This window comes from Leucoraja erinacea, unplaced genomic scaffold (genome assembly GCF_028641065.1).
Source record: "Leucoraja erinacea ecotype New England unplaced genomic scaffold, Leri_hhj_1 Leri_1066S, whole genome shotgun sequence".
In the NCBI taxonomy this organism is placed as follows: domain Eukaryota; kingdom Metazoa; phylum Chordata; class Chondrichthyes; order Rajiformes; family Rajidae; genus Leucoraja; species Leucoraja erinaceus.
This window is the reverse complement of record NW_026575304.1, coordinates 30,524-48,896: the sequence shown is the minus strand read 5'-3', so window position 1 is coordinate 48,896 and position 18,373 is coordinate 30,524. Positions and strand designations below refer to the sequence as shown.

Sequence of the window (18,373 nt, the reverse complement as noted above, 5' to 3'; positions counted from 1 at the left end):
CTGGCCTTGGTGTGTGGTAGAAGCCAGCTTGTTGTCTCTGATTTATATCTTGTCTGACTTTTGTCTGTACTTGCCATAGAGGGAGTACAGAGAAGGTTCACCAGACTGATTCCTGGGATGTCAGGACTTTCATATGAAGAAAGACTGGATAGACTCGGCTTGTACTCGCTAGAATTCAGAAGTTTGAGGGGGGGGTCTTATAGAAACTTACAAAATACTTAAGGGCTTGGACAGGCTAGATGCAGGAAGATTGTTCCCGATGTTGGGGAAGTCCAGAACAAGGGGTCACAGTTTAAGGATAAGGGGGGAAATCTTTTAGGACCGAGATGAGAAAATCATTTTTTGCACGGAGAGTGGTGAATCTGTGGAATTCTCTGCCACAGAAGCTAGTTCATTGGCTATATTTAACAGGGAGTTAGATGTGGTCCTTGTGGCTAAAGGGATCAGCGGGTATGGAGAACAAGGGGCCACACACAGTTTAAGGATAAGGAGGAAGTCTTTTAGGACCGAGATGAGAAAAACATTTTTTTTTCCACACACAGAGAGTGGTGAATTCCTCCTCATCTCAATATACAATAGACAATAGGTGCAGGAGTAGAGGCCATTCCGCCCTTGGAGCCAGCACCGCCATTCAATGTGATCGTGGCTGATCATCCCCAATCAGTACCCCGTTCCTGCATTCTCCCCATACCTCCTATCTTAAAGAGCCCTATCTAGCTCTCTCTAGAAAGTATCCAGAGAACCGTCCTCCACTGCCCCCTGAGGGAGGGAATTCTAAAGGAATGTTGGGCGAGTCCATTTTCAGAATTTGGATTTATAAACACAAACTGTTCCCCCGCAACGTTACTGAAATGGCCGACGTTCCGCTACTTACACTGCGAGTCAGGTTGACGGTCGGGTTACTGAAATGGCCGACGTTCCGCTCCGTTGCGTACTACACGTCAGCCCATTGCATTTAGCAGGAGTGGTCTATCTTGCTCCGCTATAGGATCTTTGCTCTCCACATCCTCGGGGGAAGTGTAGACGGACAGGGAGGGTGGGAGGTGCGGGGGGGGGGGGGAGTGACTTACTCAGGATGTTGAGGACAGAGTCCTTGCGAAACATCACCAGGTTCCCCATCATGATGTGACACACAAGCTCCTGCAGCTGAAACACAAACGCAAAATGTTTTGGACTGCGGACGCTGGTTTACAAAAAAAGACACAGACACAGCCCTAACGCCAACCCACACAGTGTACGGCACGGAAACAGGCTCTTCGGCCCACCGCATCCGCGATGCCCCACACACACACACACACGGTACAGTTTCACATCCTACCCATAACCCCTGACTCCGCTATCTTTAAGAGCCCTATCTGGCTCTCTCTCGAATGCATTTCGTTGTCTCTGTACTGTACACTGACAATGAAAATTGAATCTGAATCTGAATCTGAAAGTATCCAGAGAACCGGCCTCTACAGACTCACAACTCTGTGACTCCATACCCCCTGACCCCTTTAGCCACAAGGGCCACATCTAACTCCCTCTTAAATATAGCCAATGAACTGTGTGGCCTCAACTACCTTCTGTGGCAGAGAATTCCACAGATTCACCACTCTCTGTGTGTGAAAAAAAAAATGTTTTCCTCATCTCGGTCCTAAAAGATTTCCCCCTTATCCTTAAACTGTGTGTGGCCCCTTGTTCTGGACTTCCCCAACATCAGGAACAATCTTCCTGCATCTAGCCTGTCCAACCCCTTAAGAATTTTGTAAGTTTCTATAAGATCCCCCCTCAATCTTCTAAATTCTAGCGAGTACAAGCCGAGTCTATCCAGTCTTTCTTCCTGTGAAAGTCCTGCCATCCCAGGAATCAGTCTGGTGAACCTTCTCTGTACTCCCTCTATGGCAAGAATGTCTTTCCTCGGGTTAGGAGACCAAAACTGTACGCAATACTCCAGGTGTGGTCTCACCAAGACCCTGTATAACTGCAGTAGAACCTCCCTGCTCCTATACTCAAATCCTTTTGCTGTGAATGCTAACATACCATTCGCTTTCTTCACTGCCTGCTGCACCTGCATGCCTACTTTCAATGACTGGTGTACCATGACACCCAGGTCTCGTTGCATCTCCCCTGTGGTCTCACCAAGACCCTGTACAACTGCAGTAGAACCTCCCTGCTCCTATACTCAAATCCTTTTGCTATGAAGAATGTCTTTCCTCAGATTAGGAGACCAAAACTGTACGCAATACTCCAGGTGGGGTCTCACCAAGACCCTGTATAACTGCAGTAGAACCTCCCTGCTCCTACACTCAAATCCTTTTGCTATGAAGAATGTCTTTCCTCAGATTAGGAGACCAAAACTGTACGCAATACTCCAGGTGTGGTCTCACCAAGACCCTGTATAACTGCAGTAGAACCTCCCTGCTCTTATACGCAAATCCTTTTGCTATGAACACATAGACACACTGCACTTTTATCTCCTGTTCTGTATTGTGGTTACATATTCTGTTGTGCTGCAGCAAAGCAAGAATTGAATTGTCCTATCTGGGACACATGACAATAAAACTCTCGACTCTCTTGAGCTGAATGGCTGTGATCTCAACGCCGCACCGAGCCCACCCTGTCGCTCCGAGACCCCTGACGGCCGGCCACTGACCTGGGCAGAGTCGATGACGGCCACGATCATGTTGAGCAACTCGCTGCTCCGCAGAGTCTCGTCGGGGAACTGAAACAGGAGGGGAAGATACACACAGTGAACATCGGCAGCCATCTTCCCCCACCCCCTCCCCCCACTCCCACCGACAGAATGGCCAGAAGCCATAGGAACAGAGTTAGGCCATTCGGCCCATCGAGTCTACTCTGCCGTTCAATCATGGCTGATCTATTAGACAATAGACAATAGGTGCAGGAGGAGGCCATTTGGCCCTTTGAGCCTGCACTGCCATTCAATGTAATCATCCCCAATCAGTACCCTGTTCCTGCCTTCTCACCTGACTCCACTATCTTTAAGAGCCCTATCTAGCTCTCTCTTGAAAGCATCCAGAGAACCGGCCTCCACCGCCCTCTGCGGCAGAGAATTCCACAGACTCACAACTCTCTGTGAGGAAAAGTGTTTCCTCGTCTCCGTTCTAAATGGCTTACCCCTAATTCTTAAACTGTGTGTGGCCCCTGGTTCTGGACTCCCCCAACATCAGGAACATGTTTCCTGCCTATTCTATCTATTGAGGGAGCGCAGCGTAGGTTTACAAGGTTAATTCCCGGGATGGCGGGACTGTCATATGCTGTGAGAATGGAGCGGCTGGGCTTGTACACTCTGGAGTTTAGAAGGATGAGAGGGCATCTTATTGAAACATATAAGGTTGTTAAGTGTTTGGACACGCTAGAGGCAGGAAACATGTTCCCGATGTTGGGGAAGTCCAGAACCAGGGGCCACACACACACAGTTTAAGAATAAGGGGTAGGGCCATTTAGAACGGAGACGAGGAAACACTTTTTCTCACAGAGAGTTGCGAGTCTGTGGAATTCTCTGCCTCAGAGGGCGGTGGAGGCCGGTTCTCTGGATGCTTTCAACAGAGAGCTAGATAGGGCTCTTAAAAATAGCGGAGTCAGGAACGGGGTACTGATTGGGGATGATCAGTCATGATCACATTGAATGGCGGTGCAGGGAAGGAGGGAAGGGGAGGAGGGGGTGGGCTGAGGAGGAGGGGGGGGGGGAGGGGGGAGGGTGAGGAGGGGGGGGGGTGAGGAGGAGGGGGGGGTGAGGAGGAGGGGGGGGGGGGGTGAGGAGGGCTTGTGGAGGGGGTGAGGAGGGAGGGGGAGGGGGAGGAGGAGGGGGTGGGGGTGAGGAGGGAGAAGGTGACAGGAGGGGGGAGAGGGAGAGGGAGGAGGGGTTGGGGGTGAGGAGGAGGGAGGGAGGGGTGAGGGTGTGAGGAGGGAGCGGGAGTGAGGAAGGGAGGGGGGAGGGTGAGGAGGAGGGAGGGGTGAGGAGGGGAGGGAGGGTGAGGATGGGGAGAGGGGATGAGGAGGAGGGGAGAGGTGAGGAGGGGAGGAGGGGGGTGGTGGGAGGGATGGGGTGGAGGGAGGAGGGAGGAGGAGGGAGGGGGAGGGAGGGAGGAGGAGGAGGGAGGGAGGTGGTTGAGGAGGGGAGAGGAGGGGGGGTGAGGAGGAGTGAGAGAGGGGTGAGGAGGGAGAGGAGGGAGGGAGAGGAGGGAGGGAGAGGAGAGATGGGAGGAGGGGTGAGGAGGGAGGGGAGAGGGGCAACTCCGCCAGTTACACCTGCTGCTTGCATCTCTCTCGGGCTTTATCCTTGGCTGATCCGGGCCAGTCCACAACACGGACCCGACACCATTTTCCGCCCAGAGTTTCTGAAATTGATTAAACGCAGGCAAACCTTGCAGCCAATTTGAGCAAAGGCCCAACGGACTGTGTGGTGACGTGAAGCTAGTGGATTGTAAACATGTGTGACGGTGTGTGTTTGTTGTGTGTGTGTGTGGTGTGTGTGTGTGTGTGTGTGTGTTGTGTGTGTGTGTGTGTGTGTGAGACGTAATACACAAGGGGTGAACTGATAGCCCTTTAAGAGACAGTTACTCATGTACTGTAATCAGTAGCCCACCCCCCCCCCCCAGGAGCACAGAGGGAACAGAGCTGAGAGGACCCCTCTCTGTGCTCACCCCCTCTCTCTCCTCACCTCCCCACCCCCCTTCCTCTCCACCCACTTCTCACCCTTTCCCCCCTCCCCTCACCCCTTTCACCCCCCCCCACCCACCCTAGACCCCCCATCCCCCTCTCCTCCCCCCTCCACTCCTCACCCCCTCCCCCTCCCCTCCCCTCTCCACCCCCCCACCTTCCACTCCTCACCCCCCTCCACTCCGCACCCCCCCCCCTTCCCCCACCTCCCTTCTCCAACTCCTCACCCCCCTTCCCTCCTCACCTCTCCCCCTCTCCATCTCCTCCCATCCCCCTCCCCTCCTCACCCCCTCCACTACCTCACCCCCCCTTCCACTCCTCACCCCCCCTTCCACTCCTCACCCCCCCTCCACTCCTCAACCCCCCCCCACTCCTCACCCCCCTCCCCCCCCCCTCACCCCCCCACCAACTCCCCCCCACCCCCTCCTCAACCCCCTCCATCCCACCCCCCCCACCACTCCCAACCCCCCACCCTCCTTTCCCCCCCCCCCTCCCCACCCCTCACACCCACCCCCCCCAACTCCTCCCCCCCCTCCACTCCTCCTCACCCCCCTGTCCACTCCTCACCCCCCCTCCCTCACACCCCCCCTCCCCTCCTCCCCCCTCCCCTCCTCACCCCCTCTCCACCTCCTCACCCCTCTCCACTCCTCACCCCTCCTCCACCCCCTCCCCCCTCCTCACCCCCCTCCCCTCCTCACCCCCCCTCCCCTCCTCACCCCCCCCCCTCCACTGCCTCACCCCAATCCCCACTACTCAACCCACTCCACTACTCACCCACCCTCCACCTCCTCACCCCCCCTCACTCCTCACCCCTACTCCACTCCTCACCCCTACTCCACTCCTCACCCCCCTCCCTCCCCACACTTCATCCTCCCTCCCTCCCCACACCTCCCTCTCTCCTCACCTCCCCCACTCCTCACCCCCTCCCCCACTCCTCACCCTTCCCCACCACCCCACCCCCACTATTCACCCCCCTCCCCGCCTCAACCCACCTCCCTCAGCGCAGCTCTCCCCCCCTCCTCCCTCCCGGTTGAATGGCGGTGCTGGCACAAAGGGCCGAATGGCCTACCCCCGCACCTACTATTGTCTCCTTCCTCAAGGTACATCCTTGAATTTCTGAGGCTGTGGCCCCTGGTCCTAGACTCTAGACTCTCCCACTAGTGGAAACATCCTCTCCACATCCACTCTATCCGGGACTTTCACTGTTCGGTGACGTTTCAATGAGGTTCCCCCGCTCCCCTCATCCTTCTAAACTCCAGCGAGTACAGGCCCAGTGGTGACAAACGCTCATCGTTTGTTAACCCACTCGTTCCTGAGATCACCCTCTCCAGAGCTGGGACAGTATGTGTGGGAAAGAACTGCAGATGCTGGTTTAAAGCGAAGGAGGGGGGATGGGTGAGGAGGGAGGGAGGGAGGGGGGAGGGAGGGGTGCAGGGAGGGAGGGAGGGAGGCACTAAATGCTGGAGTAACACAGCGGGACGGGCAGCATCTCTGGGGAGAAGGAACTGGGCGACATTTCTGGTCGAGACCCTTCTTCAGACTGAAGATGTTTGGAGGTCATGTTAGAAATATAGAAACATAGAAAATAGGTGCAGGAGTAGAGGCCATTCGGCACTTCGAGCCAGCACCGCCATTCAATATGATCATGGCTGATCATCCAACTCAGTATCCTGTACCTGCCTTCTCTCCATACCCCCTGATCCCTTTAGCCACAAGGACCACATCTAGTTCCGCGAGCATTGCCACTTTCATTTCACTGCACATCTCGTATGTGTATGTGACAAATAAACTTGACTTGACTTGACTTGACTAACTCCCTCTTAAATATAGTCAATGAACTGTGTGGCCTCAACTACCTTCTCATCTTTTTTTTCAAGTTTTTCTCATCTCGGTCCTAAAAGATTTCCCTCTTATCCTTAAACTGTGTGTGTGTGTGTGGCCCCTTGTTCTGGACTTCCCCAACATCGGGAACAATCTTCCTGCATCTAGCCTGTCCAACCCCTTAAGAATTTTGTAAGTTTCGTAAGAATGTTACAGTCCTTCTCGACCCGAAACGTTGCCCATTCCTTCTCCCCAGAGTTGCTGCCCGTCCCGCTGAGTTACTCCCTCCAGCATTGTGTGCATCTAGCAGAGCCAGTTGGTCAACAAAATAGAGAGAGTACAGAGGAGATTTACTAGAATGTTGCCTGGGTTTCAGCAACTAAGTTACAGAGATAGGTTGAATAAGTTAGGTCTTTATTCTCTGGAGCGCAGAGGTTAAGGGGGGACTTGATAGAGGTCTTTAAAATGATGAGAGGGATAGATAGAGTTGATGTGGACAAGCTTTTCCCTTTGAGAATAGGGAGGATTCAAACAAGAGGACATGACTTCAGAATTAAGGGACAGAAGTTTAACCATATAACAATTACAGCACGGAAACAGGCCATCTCGGCCCTACAAGTCCGTGCAGAACAACTTTTTTCCCCTTAGTCCCACCCGCCTGCACTCATACCATAACCCTCCATTCCCTTCTCATCCATATGCCTATCCAATTTATTTTTAAATGAAACCAATGAACCTGCCTCCACCACTTCCACTGAGAGCTCATTCCACACCGCTACCACTCTCTGCGTAAAGAAGTTCCCCCTCATATTACCCCTAAACTTCTGTCCCTTAATTCTGAAGTCACGTCCTCTTGTATGAATCTTCCCTATTCTCAAAGGGAAAAGCTTGTCCACATCAACTCTGTCTATCCCTCTCATCATTTTAAAGACCTCTATCAGTTCCCCCCTTAACCTTCTGCGTTCCAGAGAATAAAGACCTAACTTATTCAACCTATCTCTGTAACTTAGTTGTTGAAACCCAGGCAACATTCTAGTAAATCTCTTCTGTACTCTCTCTATTTTGTTGCCATCCTTCCTATAATTGGGCGACCAAAACTGTACACCATACTCCAGATTTGGTCTCACCAATGCCTTGTACAATTTTAACATTACATCCCAGCTTCTATACTCAATGCTCTGATTTATAAAGGCTAGCATACCAAGTTTAGGGGTAATATGAGGGGGAACTTCTTTACTCAGAGTGGTAGCTGTGTGTGGAATGAGCTTCCAGTGGAAGTGGTGGAGGCAGGTTCATTGGTATCATTTAAAAATGAATTGGATAGGCATATGGATTAGGAGGGAATGGAGGGTTATGGTATGAGTGCAGGCAGGTGGGACTAAGGGGAAAAAAATGTTGTTTGGCACGGACTTGTAGGGCCGAGATGGCCTGTTTCCGTGCTGTAATTGTTATATGGTTATCTTATAGAAACGTACAAAATTCTTAAAGGGTTGGACAGGCTAGATGCAGGAAGATTGTTCCCGATGTTGGGGAAGTCCAGAACAAGGGGCCACACACACACACACACACAGTTTAAGGATAAGGGGGAAGTCTTTTAGGACCGAGATGAGAAAAACATTTTTTTTCCCACACAGAGATATGCTAACCATATAAGTCTTTACTCAGAGAGTGGTAGTCTTTACTCAGAGAGTGGTGGCTGTGTGGAATGAGCTTCCAGTGGAAGTGGTGGAGGCAGGTTCGTTGGTATCATTTAAAAATGAATTGGATAGCCATATGGATGAGAAGGGAATGGAGGGTTATGGTATGAGTGCAGGCAGGTGGGACTAAGGGGAAAAGAAATGTTGTTGGGCACGGACTTGTAGGGCCGAGATGGCCTGTTTCCGTGCTGTAATTGTTATATGGTTATATGGTTAAGCAGCATGTGCATTTGCTAGACTCTGTGGGTGATTGGTGGTGGGGCGGGCCTACCGAGGTATAGATGGTTGGTGTCAGGTAGCAGAGCAGCCGGACGTCATCTTCCTGACAGGCTTTCATGTCCATCATCAGGCAGGTGTGGAGGTCCCCCAGCTGTGTGGCCTGAGCGAACGACTCGTACAAGCGCATCTTCCCCGCCGCTGCTTTACTGAAAGAAACAAGCGCAGCAGTGAGGGGCGGGACGGTGGGAGGATCGTATACCGCGACCAGATTCCCCCCTGCCCCACACACTGCGGACGGCAGCACGATGGGGAGAGCTCGCCAGGCCCAACGCAACCACCTACCACCCCCCCCCCGTCACAGACGGCGGCACGGAGAACTCACTGCGCCAGACTACTCCCCACACTCCAGCCGGCAGCACGGTGGGCACAGCTGCTGTGCACCTGCGTGTTTGTGTCTGAGTGCATGTGTGTGACTGTGCATGTCTGAGTCGTGTGTGTGCGCAGGTGTGTCCGAGTGGGTGCGCGCGCGCATGTCTCCGAGTGTGTGTGCGTGTGTCTGAGTGCGTGTGTGTGTGTCTGAGTGCGTGTGTGTGTGTGGTGAGGTTGCTGTGTGTATTGAGGTGTGTGTGTGTGAGTGTGTGTCTGGGTGCGTGTGTCTGAGGAGTGTGTGTGTGTCTGAGTGCGTGTGTGGTCTGAGTTGGTGTGGTGTGTGGAGTTGTGTTGTGTGTGGTGGTGTGTGTGATGAGTGTGTGTGTGTTGAGGTGGGGTGTGGGTGGTGTGTGTGGAGTGTGTGTGTGTGTCGGAGTGCTGATGTGATGCGTGTCTGAGTGCGTGTGTGTCTGATGTGAGTGTGTGTCTGAGTGCGTGTGTTTGTGTGTGGTCTGAGTGCGTGTGTGTGTGTCTGAGTGTGGGTGAGTGTGTGTGTTGTGGGTGTGTGTCTGAGTGTGGTGTGTCTGTGTGTGTGTGGTGTGTCTGTGCGTGTGTGTGACGGGGTGTGCGTTGGAGTGTGTGTGTGCTGGTGTGTGTATGTGTTTGTCTGAGTGCGTGTGTGTTGTTGTGTGTGTGTGAGAGTTGTGTGTCTGAGTGCGTTGTGTGTGTGTGTGTCGAGTGGTGTGTGAGTGCGTGTGTGTCTGAGTGCGTGTGTGGTGTCTGAGTGCGTGGTGTACGTGTGTGCGTGTGTGTCTGAGTGCTGTGTGTGTATGTGCGGTGTGTGTCTGAGCGTGCGTGTGTGTCGTGGGTGTCTGAGTGCGCGTGTGTCTGTCTGAGGGTGCGTGTGGGTGTGTGTGTCTGAGTGCGTGCGTGGTGTGCTGAGGTGCGTGTGTGTGTGTGTGTGTGTGTCTGAGTGCGTGTGTGTCTGAGTGTTGTCTGAGTGACGTGTGTGTCTGAGTGCAGTGTGTGGTGTGTGTCTGAGGTGGCGTGTGTGTCGAGTGTGCGTGTGAGTGCGTGTGTGTGTCTGAGTGCGTGTGTATGTGTGTGTGTATGCGTGTGTGTGTGTGTGTATGCGTGTGTGTGAGTGTGTGTGTGTGAGCGTATGTGTGTCTGAGTGTGTGTGTGTGTGTGTGTGTGTATGAGTGCGTGTGTGTGTGAGTGCGTGTGTAGGTGTGTGTCTGATTGTGCGGGTGCTGAGTGTGTGTGTGTGTCTGAGTGCGTGTGTGTCTGAGTGAGGTGTGTGTGTGTGGCTGTGTCTGAGTGCAGGTGTGAGTGCGGGTGTGTGTGCTGTGTGTGCCTGAGTGCGACTGGTGTGTCTGAGTGCGCGTGTGTGTGTGAGTGAGTGCGCGTGTCTGAGTGCGCGTGTGTGGGTGCGTGCAGATGTGTGGGTGTGCGGTGGGTGGTCTGAGGGAGAGTGCCAGGCCCAACGTGTTGTGTCTGACACCCCCCCCCGTGTATGAGTGGTGTGTGTGAACTGACTGTGAGGTGTGTGTGTCTCCTGAGTGCGTTGTGTGTGGTGGTGCGTGCTGGTGTGTGAGTGCGTGTGTCTGTGTGTCTGAGTGTGTGTGTGTGACTGGTGGTGTCTGAGTGCGTGTGTGTGCGAGTGTGTGTCCGAGTGGGTGTGTGTGTGCGCGTGTGTGTGAGTGTGTGTGTGTGTGTCGCGCGCGCTGAGTGCGTGTGTGTGTGTGTGTGAGTGCGCGTGTGTGTGTGTGTGTGTGAGTGTGTCTGTGTGAGTGTGTCTGAGTGCGTGTGTCTGAGTGCGTGTGTGTCTGAGTGTGTGTGTGTGTGTGAGTGCGTGTGTGTGTGTGTGTCTGAGAGTGTGTGTGTGTGTGTCTGAGTGCGTGTGAGTCTGAGTGCGTGTGTGTCTGAGTGCGTGTGTGTGTGTGTGTGTCTGAGTGGTGTGTGTGTCTGAGTGCGTGTGTGTGTGTGTGTGTGTGTATGCGTGTGTGTGAGTGTGTGTGTGTGAGTGCGTGTGTGTCTGAGTGTGTGTGTGTGTGCTGTGTGTCGTGAGTGTGCGTGTGTCTGAGTGCGTGTGTGTCTGAGTGCGTGTGTCTGAGTGTGTGTGTGTTGTGTGTGTGTGTGTGTCTGAGTGCGCGTGTGTCTGAGTGTGTGTGTGTGTGTCTGAGTGCGTGTGTCTGAGTGCGCGTGTGTCTGAGTGGTGTGTGTGTGAGTGTGTGTGTCTGTGTGCTGAGTGCGCGTGTGTCTGAGTGCGTGTGTGTCTGAGTGCGTGTCTGTGTCTGAGTGCGTGAGTGAGTGTGCGTGTGTGTCTGAGTGTGTGTGTGTGTCTGAGTGCGTGTGTGTGTGAGTGCGTGTGTGTGCGTGCGTGCGTGTGAGTGTGTGAGTGTGTGTGAGCGCATGTGTGTCTGAGTGCGTGTGTGTTTGAGTGCGTGTGTGTCTGAGTGCGTGTGTCTGAGTGCGTGTGTCTGAGTGTGTGTGTGTGTCTGAGTGCGTGTGTGTCTGAGTGCGTGTGTGTCTGAGTGCGTGTGTGTCTGAGTGTGCGTGTGTCTGAGTGTGTGTCTGAGTGCGTGTGTGTCTGAGTGCGTGTGTCTGAGTGCGTGTGTGTCTGAGTGCGTGTCTGAGTGAGTGTCTGAGTGAGTGTGTCTGTGCGTGAGTGCGTGAGTCTGTGTGTGTGTCTGAGTGTGAGTGTGTGTCTGAGTGTGCGTGAGTCTGGGTGGGTGTGGCTGTGTGTGAGTGTCTGCGTGCGTGTGTCTGAGTGCGTGTGTGTCTGAGTGCGTGTGTGTCTGAGAGTGAGTGTGTGTCTGAGTGAGTGTGTGTCTGAGTGTGTGTGTCTGAGTGAGTGTGTGTGTCTGAGTGTGTGTGTGTCTGAGTCCGTGTGTGTCTGAGAGTGCGTGTGTGTCTGAGAGTGCGTGTGTGTCTGAGTGCGTGTGTGTCTGAGTGTGCGTGTGTGTCTGAGTGCGTGTGTGTCTGAGTGCGTGTGTCTGTGAGTGCGTGTGTGTCTGAGTGTGCGTGTGTCTGAGTGAGGTGTGTGTCTGAGTGCGTGTGTGTCTGAGTGCGCGTGTGTGTCTGAGTGCGCGTGTGTCTGAGTGCATGTGTGTCTGAGTGCGTGTGTGTCTGAGTGCGTGTGTGTCTGAGTGCGTGTGTGTCTGAGTGCGTGTGTGTGTGAGTGCGTGTGTGTGTCTGAGTGCGTGTGTGTGCGTGTGTCTGAGTGCGTGTGTGTGTGTCTGAGTGCGCGTGTGTCTGAGTGCGTGTGTGTCTGAGTGCGTGTGTGTCTGAGTGCGCGTGTGTCTGAGTGCGCGTGTGTCTGAGTGTGTGTGTGTCTGAGTGCGTGTGTGTCTGAGTGCGTGTGTGTGTCTGAGTGTGTGTGTGTGTGTGTGTGGTGAGTGTGTGTGTGTCTGTCTAGTGTCCGTGTGCGTGTGTGTCTGAGTGTGTGTGTCTGAGTGCGTGTGTCTGAGTGCGTGTGTGTGTGAGTGCGTGTGTGTCTGAGTGCGCGTGTGTGTCTGAGTCTGAGTGTGTGTGTGTCTGAGTGCGTGTGTGTCTGACGGTGCGTGTGTGAGTGTGTGCGTGTGTGTCTGAGTGCATGTGTGTCTGAGTGCGTGTGTCTGAGTGCGTGTGTGTCTGAGTGAGTGTGTGTGTCTGAGTGCGTGTGTCTGTGTCTGAGTGCGTGTGTGTCTGAGTGCGTGTGCATGTCTGAGTGCGTGTGTCTGAGTGCGTGTGTCTGATGTGTCCGAGTGTGTGAGTGCGTGTGTCTCTGAGTGTGTGTGTGTCTGAGTGAGCAAGTGTGTCTGAGTGTGTGTGCTGAGTGCGCGTGTCTGAGTGCGTGTGTCTGAGTGCGTGTGTGTCTGAGTGTGTGTGTGTGAGTGGCCCCTGGTCTGAGGACTGTGTGTCTGAGTGCGTTGTGTCTGAGTGCGTGTGTCCAATGAGTGTCGATCTTGTGTGTCTGAGTGCGTGTCTGAGTGAGTGTGTGTCTGAGTGCGTGTGTCTGAGCCCCTGTGTCTGAGTGATCCCCAACATGGGAGTGCATTTCTCCTGCCTCTAGCGTGTCCAAACACAGTGCGTGCGTCTGAGTGCGTGTGTCTGAGTCAACGTGTGTCTGAGCAGTCACGGTGTCTGAGCGAGTAGAGCTGCTGAGTGCGTGTGTGCAGAGAGACCCGGGTTCGATCCCGTCTACGGGCGCGTGTGCGTGGAGTGTTTGAGTGTTCTGAGTGCGTGTGTGTCCGGGTGCTCCGTGTGTTCCACCCACGTGTGAGACGTGCGGAGAGGGTTAATGTGTGTCTTGGTGTAGCGTGTGTGCGTGTCCCTGAGTGTGTGTGTGCGTGTGTGTGTGTGTGTGTGTGCGCAGATGTGTCCCGAGTGTGTGCGCACGCATGTCTCTGAGTGTGTGCGCGCATTTTCCTCATCCTGTTTCAACTAATGCAATCAACTCGACAAACGTGCACAAACGGAAGATCAAATACAAGGTGTTTAAGAAGGAACTGCAGATGCTGGAAAATCGAAGGTAGGACAAAAATGCTGGAGAAACTCATCGGGTGCAGCAGCATCTATGTTTCAGGCCCAAAACCCTTAAGGAAATAGGTAACGTTTCGGGCCGAAACCCTTAAGGGTTTCGGCCCGAAACGTTGCATATTTCCTTCGCTCCATAGATGCTGCTGCACCCGCTGAGTTTCTCCAGCAATTTTGTGTACCATCAAAGTCGTCCCAGAACTTTAGGCTACACGAAAGAAGTCCCTAGTGTGTGTATGTGCGTGGGTATAGTGTTAGTGTGCGGGGATCGCTGGTCTGTGGAGAACATGGATAGGTGACGTTTCACAGAGTGCTGGAGTAACTCAGCGGGTCAGGCAGCATCTGTGGAGAACATGGATAGGTGACGTTTCACAGAGTGCTGGAGTAACTCAGCGGGTCAGGCAGCATCTGTGGAGAACATGGATAGGTGACGTTTCACAGAGTGCTGGAGTAACTCAGCGGGTCAGGCAGCATCTGTGGAGAACATGGATAGGTGACGTTTCACAGAGTGCTGGAGTAACTCAGCGGGTCAGGCAGCATCTGTGGAGAACATGGATAGTGGACATTTCCAGTCAGACTCTAAAAGGGCTCGGCATGCGATGAATTATTTCAATTGTTTAATTGTTTTGTAATTAGTGTGTAACTGTTGCCGCTGGTGGATAAAAATGCTGGAGAAACTCAGCGGGTGCAGCAGCATCTATGGAGCGAAGGAAATAGGCAACGTTTCTTCCCGAAACGTTGCCTATTTCCTTCGCTCCATAGATGCTGCTGCACCCGCTGAGTTTCTCCAGCATTTTTGTGATAGAACAAGTCGTCCCAGAACTTTAGATCAAAAGAAGAAGTCCCCAGTGTGTGTGTGCGTGGGATAGTGTTAGTGTGCGGGGATCGCTGGTCGGCGCGGACTCGGTGGGCGGGAGGGGCCTGTTTCCGCGCTGTATCTCTAAACTAAACGAAACCGGGCAGGGCCGTGGGGGCACGCGTTCCATGTCACATTCCTACCTTGCCCGTAGGTAGTACAGGAGGTGGTAGCCGACCTTTGGCTGCTTCTGGTACAGTTCAGACAGGAGCTCCAGGAGCAACGAGAAGCTGCTGTTGTCTTCCTGCATCTGGCACAGGTTCCTGGGGGCAAAAACGACACGGGGTTAGCGGGCGGGAAGGGAACGCAGGTGGCAGAGATGAAACTCAGCGGGTGCAGTGGCATCTGTGGAGCACAGGAAATAGGGCCAAAACCCTTCTTCACAACCTATTTCCTTCGCTCCATAGATGTTGCCTCACCCGCTGAGTTTCTCCAGCACTTCGATTTTCCAGCATCTGCAGTTCCTTCTTAAACGCAACTGCAGATGCCACTTCATAGAAACATAGACAATAGGTGCAGGAGTAGAGGCCATTCGGCCCTTCGAGCCTGCACCGCCATTCAATATGATTCATATCAAAGTCCTGACATCCCAGGAATCATTTCACTGCACATCTCGTATGTGTATGTGACAAATAAACTTGACTTGACTTGACTTGATCATGGCTGATCATCCAACTCAGTATCCTGTACCTGCCTTCTCTCCATACCCCCTGATCCCTTTAGCCACATCTAACCGCATCTCTGGGGAGAAGGAACGGGTGGGGTTTTTCGGGTCGAGACCCTGGGCTTACCTGAAGGTTACATAGAGAGGCTTTCCTACAGATTCCTCCAGAGTCCTGAAACACAGACAATGAAAATGGTCACACACCCAGACAGCAGCTGTTAAATACAGAGCCGTTAACACAACAAGGGCCGCCCACGGGAGCTCTGCGGCTCAAGTGCCTGTCCCACCTGGGCAACATTTTCGGAGACGCGTGTAGTCTTTCTCTCTCTCCGTCTCTCTTCGTCTCTGTCTCTCTCTCTCCCCCTCTCCGTCTCTCTCTCTCTCTCTCTCTCTGTCTCTCTCCCTCTCTGTCTCTCTCTCCCCCTCTCCGTCTCTCTCCGTCTCTGTCTCTCTCTCTCTCTGTCTCTCTCTGTCTCTCTCCGTCTCTGTCTCTCTCTCTCTCTCCCTCTCTCTCTCTCTCTCTCTCTCTCTCTCTCTCCCTCTCTCTCTCCCTCTCTCTCTCTCTCTCTCTGTCTCTCTCTCTCTCTGTCTCTCTCCTCTCTCTGTGTCTCTCTCCGTCTCTGTCTCTCTCCGTCTCTGTCTATCTGTCTCTCTCTCCCTCCCTGTCTCTCTCTCTCTCCGTCTGTCTCTGTCTCTCTCTCCCTGTCTCTCTTTCTCTCTTTGTCTCTCTCTCTCTCTCTCCCTGTCTCTCTCTCTCTCTGTCTCTCTCTCTCTGTCTCTCTCCGTCTCTGTCTCTCTCTCTCTCCCTGTCTCTCTCCGTCTCTGTCTCTCTCTCTCTCTCTTTCTCCCTGTCTCTCTCTCTCTCTCTCTCTCTCTCTCTCTCCCTGTCTCTCTCCGTCTCTGTCTCTCTCTCTCTCCCTCCCTGTCTCTCTTTGGGTCAACAACTAAGTTACAGAGATAGGTTGAATAAGTTAGGTCTTTATTCTCTGGAGCGCAGAAGGTTAAGGGGGGACTTGATAGAGGTCTTTAAAATGATGAGAGGGACAGACAGAGTTGATGTGGACAAGCTTTTCCCTTTGAGAACAGGGAAGATTCAAACAAGAGGACATGACTTCAGAATTAAGGGACAGAAGTTTAGGGGTAACATGAGGGGGAACTTCTTTACTCAGAGAGTGGCAGCGGTGTGGAATGAGCTTCCAGTGGAAGTGGTGGAGGCAGGTTCATTGGTATCATTTAAAAATAAATTGGATAGGCATATGGATGAGAAGGGAATGGAGGGTTATGGTATGAGTGCAGGCAGGTGGGACTAAGGGAAACAAAAAATTTGTTCGGCACGGACTTGTAGGGCTGAGATGGCCTGTTTCCGTGCTGTAATTGTTATATGGTCTCTGTCTCTCTCTCTCGCTCTCTCTCCGTCTCTCTCTCTCCCTCCCTGTCTCTCTCTCTCTCCGTCTGTCTCTGTCTCTCTCTCTCCGTCTGTCTCTGTCTTTCGTTTTCTCTCTCTCCCTCCCTGTCTCTCTCTGTCTCTCTCTCTCTCTCTGTCGGTACAACTAAGCTTTACTATAAAAGTGTGTAAGAAGGAACTGCAAATGCTGGTTTACACCGAAGAAAGACACAGAGTGCTGGAGTAACTCAGCGGGTCAGGCAGCATCTGTGGAGAACATGGATAGGTGACGTTTCACAGTGTGCTGGAGTAACTCAGCGGGTCAGGCAGCATATGTGGGGAACATGGATAGGTGACGTTTCACAGAGTGCCGGAGTAACTCAGCGGGTCAGGCAGCATCTGTGGAGAACATGGATAGGTGACGTTTCACAGAGTGCCGGAGTAACTCAGCGGGTCAGGCAGCATCTGTGGAGAACATGGATAGGTGACGTTTCACAGAGTGCCGGAGTAACTCAGCGGGTCAGGCAGCATCTGTGGAGAACATGGATAGGTGACGTTTCACAGAGTGCCGGAGTAACTCAGCGGGTCAGGCAGCATCTGTGGAGAACATGGATAGGTGACATTTCGGGTCAAGACCCTAAAATGGCTCGGCGTGCGATGAATTATTTCAATTGCTTAATTGTTTTGTAATTAGTGTGTAATTAGTAATTAGTGTTGCCGCTGGTGGACAAAAATGCTGGAGAAACTCAGCGGGTGCAGCAACATCTATGGAGCGAAGGAAATAGGCAACGTTTCGTCCCGAAACGTTGCCTATTTCCTTCGCTCCATAGATGCTGCTGCACCCGCTGAGTTTCGCCAGCATTTTTGTCTACCTTGGATTTTCCAGCATCTGCAGCTCCTTCTTAAACTGTTGCCGCTGAGTCTGGGGCTCAGGTGCTGTGAAGGTTCACAGCCAGCGTTTGGTTCACGAACATCAGTTAATTATTAAGTTATTAAGTGCGAATGCGTCATTAATTATCAGAAGCTGTTGCCCGGTAACGAAGGGCAACTGAAGCCTCATGTCTGAGTTCGGAGACACAGCGCGGAAACAGTCCACCGAGTCCGCGCCGACCAGCGACCCCCCCCCCCCCGCACACTAACACTATCCCACACACACACACACACATACTGGGGACAATTTACGATTCATCACCAACGGCTCTACGCAGCGGCGGTGGAAAGCATCTTGTCCGGGAACATTACCATCTGGTTTAGGAATTGCTCTGCCAAGGACAAGAAGGCTCTGCAGAGAGTAGTGCGTTCGGCCAAACAAACGCACCATGGGAACTTCACTCGCCCCCCCCCTGCAGGAACTATACACCAGGAGGTGCAACTCCAGAGCAAATAAAATCACGGGAGACCCCTTCCACCCCTGCAACGGACTGTTCCAGCTGCTACGGTCAGGCAAACGCCTCCGTTGCCATGCGGTGAGAACGGAGAGGTTGAGAAGGAGTTTCTTCCCAGAGGCAATTCGGACTGTAAACGCCTATCTCACCAGGGACTAACTCTACTGAACGTTTTTCCTTCCATTATTTATTGTGTAAAAGAATATGTGTGTTATGATTGTGTTTATAATTTGTTTGGTTGTTTTGTTGTTTGTCTTTTGCACAAAAGTCCGCGAGCATTGCCACTTTCATTTCACTGCACATCTCGTATGTGTATGTGACAAATAAACTTGACTTGACTTGACTTAATGTCTTTGGAGTGTGGGAGGAAACCGGAGCGCCCGGAGAAAACCCACGCAGGTGATGGGGGAGAAAGTGCAGACAAGCACCCGTAGTCGGGAAGGAACCCGGGTCTCTGGCGCTGTGAGGCAGCAGCTCTACCCGCTGCGCCAATGTGCCACCCAGGAGGTGTGGGCAATCCTGAAATGGCCGTGCCTCACTGAAAGATAGGGTTACACAGTATGAAAAGCAGTGGAGGTGCAGTGGGCAGGTGCTATAGACCTGTGGACTGGCACTGGGCAGGTGCTATAGACCTGTGGGCACTGGGCAGGTGCTATAGACATAGAAAATAGGTGCAGGAGTAGAGGCCATTTGGCCCTTCAATATGATCATGGCTGATCATCCAACTCAGTATCCCATCCCCGCCTTCACTCCATACCACAAGGGCCACATCTAACTCCCTCTTAAACATGT

At 53.0% G+C, this 18,373-nt stretch overlaps 1 protein-coding gene across 1 annotated transcript in view; it reads right to left on the bottom strand.

The window, feature by feature from the left end:
• Positions 1-1,070: 1,070 nt before the first annotated feature.
• Positions 1,071-18,373, bottom strand: part of LOC129715230 (integrator complex subunit 3-like) — a gene marked incomplete at its 3' end in the record, with an annotated part of 30,281 nt that continues 12,978 nt past the window's right edge. Inside the window, exons 5-9 of the mRNA XM_055665088.1 lie at positions 14,940-14,984; positions 14,292-14,411; positions 8,455-8,608; positions 2,636-2,704; positions 1,071-1,146 (exon numbers count right to left, since the gene is read on the bottom strand). Coding sequence (XP_055521063.1) covers positions 1,071-1,146; positions 2,636-2,704; positions 8,455-8,608; positions 14,292-14,411; positions 14,940-14,984 — 464 coding nt within the window. The remainder of the gene's footprint in view (positions 1,147-2,635; positions 2,705-8,454; positions 8,609-14,291; positions 14,412-14,939; positions 14,985-18,373) is intronic.